The 13,772-nt window shown below is 42.0% G+C and overlaps 1 protein-coding gene across 1 annotated transcript; it reads right to left on the minus strand.

The window, feature by feature from the left end:
* Nucleotides 1–10,415: 10,415 nt before the first annotated feature.
* Nucleotides 10,416–13,428, minus strand: LOC106602550 (uncharacterized). Its single transcript, XM_014195234.2, has 2 exons — nt 13,286–13,428; nt 10,416–11,889 (listed from the first exon to the last, which is right to left on the minus strand). The coding sequence occupies exon 2, from the start codon at nt 11,873–11,875 to the stop codon at nt 10,856–10,858; it is 1,020 nt and encodes a 339-aa protein (XP_014050709.1). The 5' UTR covers nt 11,876–11,889; nt 13,286–13,428; the 3' UTR covers nt 10,416–10,855.
* Between the last annotated feature and the right edge of the window lie 344 nt (nt 13,429–13,772).

The raw sequence follows: 13,772 nt of genomic DNA on the forward strand, positions 1-13,772 counted from the left end.
GCAACGGTGGGCTTTACTATATATGGCCATCCACCACTTGTTATTGTTTTTTTTCTAGGTCAATGTGTCCTCTGATTATGAGAATATTGAGCACATTTTTGATTTTAGAATATCTGTTTGCAGCTGGGGGTGGTGCTGGGCCTAGAGCTGGAGATGGGAGTGGAGCTGGAGCTGGGAGTGGAGCTGGAGCTGGAACAGGGCCTGTAGTTGGTGCTGGGCCTGGGCCTTTAACTGGAGGTTGGGCTGAGGCTGGAGCTGAGGCTGGAGCTGGAGGTTGGGCTGAGGCTGGAGCTGAGGCTGGAGGTTGGGCTGAGGCTGGAGCTGGAGGTTGGGCTGAGGCAGGAGGTTGGGCTGAGGCTGGAGCTGGAGGTTGGGCTGAGGCTGGAGCTGGAGGTTGGGCTGAGTAAGGAGGTTGGGCTGAGGCTGGAGCTGACCGGTTTGTGTCAATAACTGCAATGCTGCTGGGTTTTTCACACTCAACAGTTTCCCGTGTGTATCAAGAATGGTCCACCACCCAAAGGCCATCCATCCAACTTGACAGAACTGTGGGAAGCATTGGTGTCAACATGGGCCAGCATCCCTGTGGAACGCTTTTCAACACCTTGTATAGTCCATGCCCTGACGAATTGAGTCTGTTCTGAGGGCAAAAGGAGGGAGGGGGGGGGGGGTGCAAGTCAATATTAGGAAGGTGTCCTTAATGTTTGTGAACTCAGTGTAATTGTATGTTATGTAGCTACAGTATGTATGTTTTTTATCTTATGAATGATGCTTGGCTTAGTTCAATACTCAATTCCTAACAGAACTCAGGATAAGACCTAGATGCAGACAGCTGGAGTCACAGATGTTTATTGACCCAAACTGGGGGCAGGCAGAGGTCCATAATCCATGGCAGAGTCAATAAGATACAAAAGAGCAGGCAGGTTCAGGGTCAGGACAGGCAGAGGTTCATAAACGGGCAGAGTCAGGCAGGTACAGAACGGCAGGCAGGCTCAGGGTCAGGACAGGCAGAATGGTCAGAACCGGGAAACTAGAGAACAGAACTTGAGAAAGCAGGGAGCCAAGAAAACACGCTGGCAAGACAAGACGAACTGGCAACAGACAAACCGAGAACACAGGTATAAATACACTTGAGATAATTAGGAAGATGGGCAACACCTGGAGGGGGTTGGAGACAAACACAAAGACAGGTGAAACAGATCAGGGTGTGACTATTCCAGATAAACAACAGCGCCTGACTTTGCACAGCAAATGTGTACTGCATGATTAAAGAGTAAAAGATAAAACAGTAATTGTAGTCAATGACCAGAATCTTTGCTGGCATAGAAAGAGTCCGTTCAGAATTAGAAATTGGGTAAATGTGTGGAAAGGCATTTACCACACTATGTAATGAATGAGGTGTTTCAGTGCAGACACTATATTAAAAACACGTCTGTTTGACAGAATTTTGAATGTAGCCAACAAGTTAACCTGTATTTTGTCTTTGATTATGAAGAACATACTTTATTACATCACTTTGTAATTGTGTCTCCGTATTTCTTTTCTTACAGACATACACAGACATCTGTCACGTCCTGACCAGTTGAGGGTGTAGTTTGGTCAGGATGTGGCAGAAGGGAGTGTGTTTTTTATTGTTTCATTGATTTTGGCCGTGTGACTTCCAATCAGGCACAGCTGTAGAGGGTTGTGGTTGATTGGGAGTCACACATAAGTTGCCTACGTTTCCTTTGTGTTTCGTGGGTAATTGTTCTTGTCATTATGGTTGCACCTGACAGGACTGTGTTGGCTGTCAGTTTTGTTGTTTTGTAAATTGCATAGTGTTCGTTTAATTAAATATGACGAACCCTAACTCCGCCGCATTTTGGTCCACTTCTTCCTCAGACAGCCGTTACAACATCCATGCAGTTGCAATGAACTCCATTATTACTTAGCCACAACTATTTGTTTTTTAATAAAAAAAAATATTCAACACTGTGTTGGGTGTAATTACATTGATAGATCTAGTGAACATTGGATAAGCAACAATGAACAGCACTGGTTGGGAGTGACGCAAAGAAGTTGTCACTACAACAAGCCTTACATCAAAGTTGCATGAAGCTGAATGGAAAGTGCTATGCACTGACCAGTTATTCAAAAGATAATCCTCTTGTGGCTAATTTACATAAGGTTGGTTAACTTACCGGTATGGACCCAAAACACATTCTTCACATTTATAAACTACCTTTTAAAAGATTTATTGCTACCATGGAGTTATTTTTACTGACGCTTGTACAGTATATCAAATAGCATGACAATGATCCACATCATATGGGTCAGGCGGTCCTATACCACTTTGCCCAACACGTTATACCCCAGAGGCTGTAAATAAACCCTTTAAAGGTTGGTATGACTTGCATTATTATGATAGGGCTCTGAAACCCATAGCCGATTGGCTTCAGACTGAGCATTTCACACTGGAAATGGCTGCCGACAGTGAACTCAAGTTAGAGTTAAGGTCAGGGTTTATATTTCATGTCAGACTGTCCTATACCACTTTGCCTAACACGTTACACCCCAGAGGTTGTAAATGAAACCTTTAAAAGTTGGTATGGCTTGTATTATTATGATAGGGTACTAAAAGCTATTAACCGAATGGCTTGAAACCATGCTTGAAACGGATCAAGCCATTCGGCTATATGGAGAAATGGTTCACCACCCAAAGGCCATCCAGCCAACTTGACACAACTGTGGGAAGCATTGGAGTCAACATGGGCCAGCATCCATATGGAACGCTTTCGACATATTGTAGAGTCAAGTCAAATCAAATCAAATTGTTTTTGTCACGAGTCGAATACAACAGGTGCTTACTGACAAGGCCTTAACCAACAATGCAGTTTTAAAGAAAATAGAGTTAAGAAAATATTTATTGAATAAAGTAGAGTAAAAAAAGTAACACAATAAAATAACAATAACGAGGCTATATACAGGGGGTACCGGTACCGATTTAATGTGCGGGGGTACAGGTCCATGCCCTGACAAATTGAGGCTGTTCTGAGGGCAAAAGGGGGGGTGCAACTCAATAATAGGAAGGTGTTCCTAATTTTTGCATACTCAGTGTATAGTTTGTCCCTAGAGAACTCACACGCACACACAGACATTAATTCCGCAACCACTTTCATCTTCTGAATCACTGTCCTCCGAATCACTGTCCTTCTCTACATCTGTGCTGACCGAACAATCACCAGCCAACTTTGAAAATGCTTGCTGGAGCTTTAATATGTTCTGCATTTTCTCTGGGAGCAGCACAGAGGCACCCAGGTGAAAGAGTGTTGAATCGGCCTCACACTGCCCAAGAGAAGCAAGGGCCTCTTCAAAAAGCCCCAGCTTTCGCTGGCAATACAAAAGGCCATTGTCTAGGTCTGCCTGTATAAGGTCTCTCCTCCAATACCCTAAAGCACATGTTACGCAGCATCACTGCACACTGCTTTGCCCACACATACTGGCCCTCCGTGGGAATCAAACCCACAACCCTGGCGTTGCAAACACCATGCGTTGCAAACACCATGCTCTACCAACTGAACCACAGGGAAGGCCATTTTAGGCGTTGATCTGCTGTTTTATTCTCTCCGATGTCCGCTTGATTTTTCTGGAGAGCCGCACAGCAATGGTTTGTCCATCTGAAAAACTATTTTAAGAAATGGAAATGAAAATCTTGAAGTTTAATAGAAATGGTTCATATAGTTCAAAGCACCTGGATGAATAAGACTTAGATAACAACAGCAGTGATATGTTAGGGTGTGATGCAGTGTTCAACAACACTGAATTGGCTGCAGTACCTGTATACTTTCTGACCAGGCCACAATTGAAAAAGCGCTCTAGGACAAGCCTATGAATTGTGGCAGCAGACAGTGAGTCTTCTTAGTCTGCAGACTTTCCAGAATTGCTGCGCAGTGTTGAAGAGACCCGTGTTCAATCTGGTTTCTCTTCTCCATGACCTTCAAACTTTTCTCCAGGCTGAAGCGTGAACATTTATGTTAAAAGGTTTAAAACCTGTATTGACTAGCCCGACTACAATGCGACAAATATGATGGAGACAACATCCTAAAAAATCTATTTACTTTCAGGCTGAGTAGTCAACTAAGCGTTCCTATCATTGGTGATTGACGGGGACATCATGTCAGTCCTAGAAAATATTATGCAAATATATAAGTGAAAATATAACAGTATGAAAGCATCTCAACAGAAAACTAACCAGTTAGGATGGCAAAATCCATTTGAGTGTAGAGTGGATTATGCTGCGTGAAGTGTTGGCACATAGGTCAGAAGACTTCATGTAGAATAGATTAAGCAGGGGGGGGGGGGGAACTCATGTTTCTGGGATATGTAGTGGAAAAGGTCAGGTGACAGCGGGAGGTGGTGATAAGAGAATAAAGTAACAAGAAGTAGCTATGCAGAGCCAAGAGATGATCAGACTTGGACACAGAACTCTAACCCGTAAGTATAACTGTGGGACTCTAACCCGTAAGCTTATAAGAAATTCCGCTATGCCCTCCGACGAACCATCAAACAGGCAAAGCATCAATACAGGACTAAGATCGAGTCCTACTACACCGGCTCTGATGCTCGTTGGATGCAGGGCATGCAAACCATTACAGACTACAAAGGGAAGCACAGCCGAGAGCTGCCCAGTAACACAAGCCTACCAGGTGAGCTAAATTACTTCTATGCTCGCTTCGAGGCAAATAACACTGAAAAATGCATGAGAGGACCAGCTGTTCCGGAAGACTGTGTGATCACGCTCTCTGCATCTGATGTAAGATCTTTAGACAGGTCAACATTCACAAGGCCGCAGGGCCAGACGGATTACCAGGACGTGTACTGCGAGCATGCGCTGACCAACTAGCAAGTGTCTTCACTGGCATTTTCAACCCCTCCCCATCCGAGTCTGTAATACCAACATGTTTTAAGCAGACCACCATAGTGCCCAATAACACTGAGGTAACCTGTCTAAATTACTACCGACCCGTAGCACTCACGTCTGTAGCCATGAAGTGCTTTGAAAGGCTTGTCATGGCTCACATCAACACCATTATCCCAGAAACCCTAGACATTTACGTCATTTGGGCAGACGCTCTTATCCAGAGCAACTTACAGTAGTGAATGCATACATTTCATTTCATGCATTTAAATGTTTTATTTTTTTTGTACTGGCCCCCCGTGGGAATCGAACCCACAACCCTGGCGTTGCACACACCATGCTCTACCAACTGAGCCACAGGGAAGACCCACTCCAATTTGCATACCGTCCCAACAGATCCACAGATGACGCAGTCTCTATTGCACTCCACACTGCCCTTTCCCACCTGGACAAATGGAACATCTACAGTTGCAGTCGGAAGTTTACATACACTTAGGTTGGAGTCATTAAAACTCATTATTCAACCACTCCACAAATTTCTTGTTAACAAACTATAGTTTTGGCAAGTCAGTTAGGACATCTACTTTGTGCATGCACAAGTAGTTTTTCCAACAATTGTTTACAGACAGATTATTTCACTTATAATTCAATGTATCACAATTCCAGTGGGTCAGAAGTTTACATACACTAAATTGACTGTGCCTTTAAAGAGCTTGGAAAATTCCAGAAAATTATGTCATGGATTTAGAAGCTTCTGATAGGTTAATTGACATCATTTGAGTCAATTGGAGGTGTCCCTGTGAATGTATTTCAAGGCCTACCTTCAAACACAGTGCCTCTTTGCTTGATATCATGGGAAAATCAAAGGAAATCATCAAAGACCTCAGTAAAAAAAAAGTTGTAGACCTCTACAAGTCTGGTTCATCCTTGGGAGCAATTTCCAAATGCCTGAAGGTACCACGTTCATCTGTACAAACAATAGTACGCACGTATAAACACCATGGGACCATATAGCCGTCATACCGCTCAGGAAGGTGACGCGTTCTGTCTCCTAGAGATGAACGTACTTTGGTGCGAAAAGTGCAAATCAATCCCAGAACAACAGCAAAGGACCTTGTGAAGATGCTGTTTGGTATAATGACCATCGTTATGTTAGGAGAAAAAAGAGGGAGCATGGGGGTGGCAGCATCATGTTGTGGGGGTGATTTGCTGCAGAAGGGACTGATGCACTTCACAAAATAGATGACATCATGAGGAAAGAAAATTATATGGATATATTGAAGCAACATTTCAAGACATCAGTCAGGAAGTTAAAGCTTGGTTGCGAATGGGTCTTCCAAATGGACAATAACCCCAAGCATACTTCCAAAGTTTTGGCAAAATGGCTTAAGGACAACAAAGTCAAGGTATTAGAGTGGCCATCACAAAGCCCTGACCTCAATCCCATAGAAAATTTGTGGGCAGAACTGAAAAGCGTGTGTGAGCAAGAAGGCCTACAAACCTGACTCAGTTACACCAGCTCTGTCAGGAGGAATGGGACAAAATTCATCCAACCTATTGTGGGAAGCTTGTGACAGGCTACCCGAAATGTTTGACCCAAGTTAAACAATTTAAAGGCAATGCTACCAAATACTAATTGAGTGTATGTAAACTTCTGACCCACTGGGAATGTGATAATATAAATAAAAGCTGAAATAATTTCATTCTCTCTACTATTATTCTGACATTTCACATTCTTAAAATAAAGTGGTGATCCTAAATGACCTAAGACAGGGAATTTTTTCTCTGATTAATTGTCAGGAATTGTGAAAAACTGAGTTTAATTTTATTTGGCAAAGGTGTATGTACACTTCTGACTTCAACTGTAGATAACTACAGTATACTAAGTACAATACAGTACAGTAGTTGCCATAGCAGCAAAGAGCCAATTCAGTTTTCATCAACAGTCGTATGGCTTGGAGGGAGAAACTGTCTCTGAGCATGGTGCTGCTACACTTGATGCTCTGATACAGTTTACAAGATGGTAAAAGAGCCAGATGTCTTATTTTGCCACACTTACCTTACCGCTGCAGGGAACTCTAACGTTTATAGAAACTGAACTGTATCTACATGATCAACATTTTTGACTGGGAAGCATTTGTTTTTAGCCAGAAGTTGACAGGTTTGTTGACATAACATAAAATACATTACCTTCCATAACTCCAACTGGTGGACAATGTTAAGGGTGCTGTTTGTTCTCACAGCACATGTGACACAGAAATATTTATCTGAGCCACAATCCCCCACAGCGACATAGCAGCTCAGCCTCCTCCAAAACTATTTTTATACTGGTGGAAGAGGTGCGTCACTACAACTGGGCACAACTTCTGCTGCAGAGGGAACCGGCTCTGCTCCCTAGAGAGTAGTGACAATTGTTACTGAGTGGACTATCCTGGTTAAATGAAGTTGAACAGAACTGAACAGAGCAACTTTCTCACCGATCCAAGTTGATGGCAAGGGTGTACGTGCTATCACGCCTCTAGTCAGGTCTCTGTAAACCAACGTGGCTATTTTTCATCTGAAAGATGGCATCTGTAAAGAAAAACAAGACAATGACAACTAAGTTTGTTTATTCTAAATGAAGATATACTATTAATTACATTTAAATGATCTGATATATAGGACACATGATTATCTACTGTATCATAATGCATGACTAGTGGAGTTACTTTGCTTACACTCAAATATTTTCTTATAGGGAATCTAAAGACGGGTAGGAAGATGTGCTTCGCATGGACATTAAGTACCGTAATTTCCGGACTATTAAGCGCAGCTGAATATAAGCCATAGGTGCCTACCGGTACATTGAAACAAATTAACTTTACACAGGCTTTAACGAAACACGGCTTGTAACAAAAATAAATAGGCTTTAACGAAACACGGCTCGTAACAAAAATAAATAGGCTTTAACGAAACACGGCTTGTAACAAAAAATACAAAATTAGCAGTAAACAGTAGCCTACCAAGAAAGTCATTGGTCACCATCTTCCTTCTCCTGTCTCCTGCACTGAAACCATCTCCTTCGGTGTCGGAGTTGAATAGCCTCTGAATTGCTTCATCCGATATTGGATCGTTTTCATTGTCGCTCTCGTCACTTTCATCCGGAGGCAAATCCCCCGCTGAGCCCTCTTCAACACGCAGCATTCCAGCCTTTCGAAACCCGTTGATGATAGTGGATTTTTTGACAATGCTCCACGCTGTCAGGACCCACTGGCAGACTTGACCATAAGTTGCTCTTCGCATGCGGCCCGTTTTAGTGAAGGATTTCTCCCTACTTGTCATCCAAGCCTCCTGCTGAACACGGAGCGCCACCTTAAATGCACGATTTACACTGATGTCGAGTGGCTGCAAATACTTTGTTGTACCCCCAGGAATCAGGGTGACAAAATGACTACCGTAATCAGAATGATGGGAAGTTTGAGAGCGCTCGATTTAATCTAAACAGTAAACAAAAATAGTTCTTTGACCTTAACCCGTTCGGCAATTTCATTGGTCTAATGAAAGCTTCATGCCGGCCAAAATCTGAGCACGTCACAGAATGTGTTTTTTTGGAGAAAAATTTGAAAGCGGGAAAAATCCATATATTAGCCGCTTTATTGTTTAAGCTGCGACGTTCAAAGCCTGGGAAAAAAGTTGCGGCTTATAGTCCGGAAATTACGGTAGTCTGAAATGCCTCCAGAGACAGGCGATGACACATCTTTGGGCTTCAACAAGCATGGGACAGGAACATTTTGGCATCTTGGCAAATGGATGATTATTGTTGGAATTGTTATAATGCACCATCTATTACTTGTGTAATACCCTTGTTTTAACCAGGTATTGAGTTTATTTGTTATAATTAATTGGTTATATATTTAAAAGATGATTGAATTGCTCCTAAACTGTAATGTTGTTAATGCATTATGCTTTTGAAGAAATATTTATTTAATGTATAAGTGAATAGTCTGGTTTACTTTTAAGTTTAAGTTTTGACCAATAAGGTCGTTTGTTAATAAGTTGTGGCCAATGGGAGTTGACCTGGTTAACGGGAGGCCTGGGAAAAAAGAGAGGGAAAAAGACGTTGATGAAAGGATGGACGTTTTACCTCAGGACTGTTGGTAAAGAAAAATTATAAAAGAAGACGACAGAACTAGAACAAAACCCATACCTACTAAGACATGAAGGGAAATACATATTTTATTTTATAAAAGAGTTATAATTTTGTTTAAACTTAGTAAAGCCTGAAGCTATCGTCTCGTCATGGAGGTATTTGCCAGCCTAGAGATTAGCCAAGCATCGAGTGACACCGGGAGACAATTGCTTGGGAAGCTTAACATGCTGCTGAGAGACTCTGCATAAGTTAATATTGTGAGAGTCATATTCGAGCCTGGTGAGAGGGTTACACTTGCCTAGTCCAGTGGTTCTCAGACTTTTTTGGTCATTTGGCCCAATGACATCTTGCTCTGCCCATAGTGCCCCCAAAGCACGCCTTCATATGCATTTTAAATGTAGGCATATCATATGAAATTAGTCTTTGTAAGTACCCACATTGGATATTGGTTCCTGCTTATAAGAATGGTGTAAGCATTGGCTAGAGAGAGTTTAAATCCATGCGAGAAAGTTTGCAATTGCACACTTCGGGAAAAATATGGAGATTTAAGACAGAGACAGGAGAAGCAGCCCCCCCCCCCAAAAAAAAGGAGACGCAGCCAAAGAAATTAGAAGCAGCCTAACACCGAAAACAGGAAATGACACCATGACATGGTTCCCAGGAAATTTGGGCCAAAAAAGACTGCTAATGCAAAATTGCAAATCCTTTTAAATTGATTACATATTCAGATCAAAATGTGCTCAATAAATGTTCTCCCCTACTATGGGTCATATTAGCAGGCTATCCAGGGGTAAAACATTTATAATCCAGTAGATTAGCTTTGTAAATCACAGTTAAAAAAATAATGTGATAACGTACCTTTGACGAAGGGAAAGGACGTCAGAAGATCTTCTAGTTTTAGTTACTACACAATAAATATGGTAATTGCCTCCACCAACGTTTACGGGGTGTATAACAGCCATGGTTGAGGCTTTTTGCTTACTCGGGAATTACCATATAAAACGTTGATTTGAAACTTCTGACTAACTAGTGGGTCAGGCGTCGCTCCACTGTCTGATTCATATCGCGTGATTTCTGATGATTGTTCTCGATTATATCGACTGATTGGTTTTGTATGCGGTGAAGAGGAAAAATGTAAAATGATATTACACTACTCAAAAGGCACCTAATTGCTGTAATGACCCAGGTTTCAGAGACATTTGATTATTAGATGAGATTAATTTACTTTTGTAAAACATTATTCTATGTAAATAAAGTTCTATTTGATTTGAATAACGATATAATGGTCAAACAGTACAGTACAGGCTGTTGTTCAAAGTGTTGATGTGGTGAGACTGATGTTATTGATACATTCAACATTTTGTACTAAACATTTAAATAAAAAACAACTAATTAACTAATCATGTCCTTTATTAGAAACAAACACACACACACTTTCACACGCATGCCGTGTTCATGTGCTAGTCGGACCTAGGAAACTCTGACATTTCTGACTTGCTAATTGGTTGAACGCGGCACATGTATAATAAAAGTTTCCTAGTTCCGACTACTGTGGCAATACATATTGCAGGTGAAATTGTTGGTGAAAAATAGCAAAACACGTGGCAGGATGTGAAACATCTGAAAACAAGGCCCTTTATCTAAATAAAAACATTCACAATTTCCTACAACACATAATGGATGGGGAATATCGAAGACATGATATCATACCCATGCCTAGTATACATTTGTAAGAAAATAAATATTTCACTTTGACCATAAGAAATTAGGTTAAAAAAATAATTATGTGTACGATGCCTCTGTCTATATGCCCTTGGCCAGGGGGGAAAGTCTTAAGAGTATCCAGTCTGCTCCAGGAGTTCATCCAGCTCCAGATTACGGATGATACTGATCAACCCCTTACTGATGCGATAGGTGTGCTGGGGGTCAAAAGCACCTCTGTGATGATCATGTTGGGTCACGTAGATTCTGTCCAATACACGGTCTGACTGCATGCTGATGATGATCCGGTCTATGTTGCTGTCGTCATCGTGTCCTGTGTGGTTTTTGCGGACATAACGTGGTAGGTTCCTAGACCCAGGGGCATTCAGATTGCCCACTTCGTAGTATGGTAAACCATGGTCTGGTAGCAGTTGGTTACACTGGCCATCATGCTCCTCTATCTTGTCAAAGAATTGGTGGAAGCCAAACACCTTCTTCTCAGGGTTGCACACTGTCAACATTTCACCCATTTTGTTGAATTTGACGTAGTTGTGGGCGAACCAGTAAAGGAGATGAAGACCGTGTCTAGGTCGGGGTGTACCAAAGCCAGATGACTGGAGGTGTCTCATTTCATTAAGTGTGGCCATGGAGGAAGGACAAGGAAGTGAGTATCCAGTCTGCTCCAGGAGCTCATCCAGCTCCAGATTACGGATGATACTGATCAACCCCTTACTGATGCGATAGGTGCGCTGGGGGTCAAAAGAACCTCTGTGATGATCATGTTGGGTCACGTAGATTCTGTCCAATACACGGTCTGACTGGAGGCTGATGATGATCCGGTCTATGTTGTTGTCGTCATTGTGTTCTGTGTGGTTTTTGCGGACATAACGCGGTAGGTTCTCAGAACCAGGGGCATTCAGATTGCCCACTTGGTAGCATGGTAATTCCTGGTCTGGAAGCAGTTGGGTGTCGAAGAAGCGGTGGAAGCCGAACGCCTTCTTCTTAGGGTTGCGCACTGTCACCATCTCGCTGTCGTTGTTGAATGTGACATAGTCGTTGGAGAACCAGTGAAGGAGTTGAAGGCCGTGTCTGGGTAGGGGTCTACCAAAGCCAGACGATTGGAGATGATCAATTTCGTTCAGTGTCTCCATGGTTATGATTTACTCTAGAAAGGAGGGAGGGCAAGGTAGAAAAGGTGGAAAGATGGAGAGGGAAAGAGAGAATTAGAGTGGGTTTGCTTGTCAAAGAGTATGAGCAAAACATTTATTAAACTGTTCCAAGTGAAAGAGGACACACACTTTTCTGTCATTGTCTCTACGGAGTGGTCATTGAGAAAATGGTTTGCATCCTCTTCTCAACACGACAGAAACACACACTAACTAGAGGTGGACTTCACCCTCATTGTATCTTTGCTGTTCTGCCTATGTGCCCTTCCATGGAAATCTGAACAATAAAAGGGATATAATCAAAGGTGTCTGCAAAGGGAGGACAGTCAAGTTGCACCTGACTATAAAACTAGAGGAGCAGCGTAATTTCTCGTGAACATGCATAGATGCCAGCAGGGTACCGGCTTAGGTGTACATGCCTGAAGGCAGCAGGCCCACCGGATCAGGAAATGGTGGGTACACCAAGTCAGGTGGGTGAGACCCTAGCAGGACAGGAGGCCTAGGGCCTCACAAGGCAGGAGACTCATAGCCAACTGCTACTAAGGCCACAAACTGCTGGAGACTTGGAGCCTAACTGGGCATGAGACATACAGTAGGGCCTAGGACTAGAACAGGACACTACGGGATGTGCTTCAAGTTGTAACATCACATGCACAAGTACAGTGAAATGCCTTGCTAACTTTCTTCAAATCAAATGAGGGACTGTGGACCCATGGAACAGTTAGCCTAGTAACTGGACAGAAGATTTTCCGATAGGGTGAGATGTTTTTCATCATCGATGGCAGATCAGTATTGGGGTTATGGTAATCTGAGGCTAGATCTGTGGGTAATGTGAATGTATCCCAGTTGGGTTACTATTTATTAATACAAATATAATTATAAATAAAGTCCCAATACAAAATCCCCTCTCCCTTTCATATTTTAGCCGACATTAAACAGGTGATCACCTGATCAACCTTCTCAGCCTGAAATGTGATGTCCTCAATACAGACTTCTCAGCTTGCACAAAACGTTGTTAGAACCACAAAGCGTGGTGAGAGTGTTGTTGTCCTATGGTTATTTTGCAAACATCCTTCCCTGGGAATGTTGAAGGATTGTGGATGGCTTTGGTACATTCTCAGCACATTTAAGGAACTTAACAAAAAAAGCTGGTAAGGCGTGCTTGTAAAACAATTCGAAAACATTTAGGCCTAAATTGTTGTATTAAATCAGTCAAGCCTCATTGCAAGATATCATCCTTGAGCAAACCTTGAACGTCTTGTCCAAATAGTCTAATAAAACAACCAAGACTTTCTGTAACCAACCAGCTTACTTCCTTATGTCCATCATTATGCAGAAGAGATGTTTACAAATTGTACATTGATGGCAAATAAATGATTAAAATGAACAACTTACCTATTTTGAATCAAGTATATTCAATGTTCATGAAGTGGTAATATGCTAGGCTGCTTTGGAGTTACAATTGTATAGCAATAGTTTAACTTTTAGCCTGCCGAGTTGTTTATATGCAGAATGTAGACGTGTCCTTACCACTCCCCAAAGTTCCAAGGGCAAAAAGCCAAGGCTATTTAACACTATAATCTCCTAATATTATTTTGTAAAAATGTTATTTTTTTGCTAACTCTCAACTAAAATCACAGTTTATCAGTATGCTTAGTAACACAATATACAAACTCCAATCTGTTAATTGGATCTGAAAATAATTTCAATACATGAATTGAAATGGCTTGCGTTTAACTGTCCAAAATTAAATTCAAGCCGGTAATCACAATACATTTCATAGAATGCTGAAAACGATGAGCAGCATGCCACCCTTTTCAAATCTTGTAATAATTTTAAAGCAACCACATTGTGTGGTTTGTATTTTTCATGAATCCCCTCT

Source organism: Salmo salar, chromosome 04 (assembly GCF_965601325.2).
Source record: "Salmo salar chromosome 04, fSalSal1, whole genome shotgun sequence".
NCBI lineage: Eukaryota > Metazoa > Chordata > Actinopteri > Salmoniformes > Salmonidae > Salmo > Salmo salar.

Excerpts from the sequence above, each read along its gene's own strand:
- LOC106602550 (XM_014195234.2), bottom strand. The coding sequence starts at position 11,875 with ATGGAGACACTGAACGAAATTGATCATCTCCAATCGTCTGGCTTTGGT.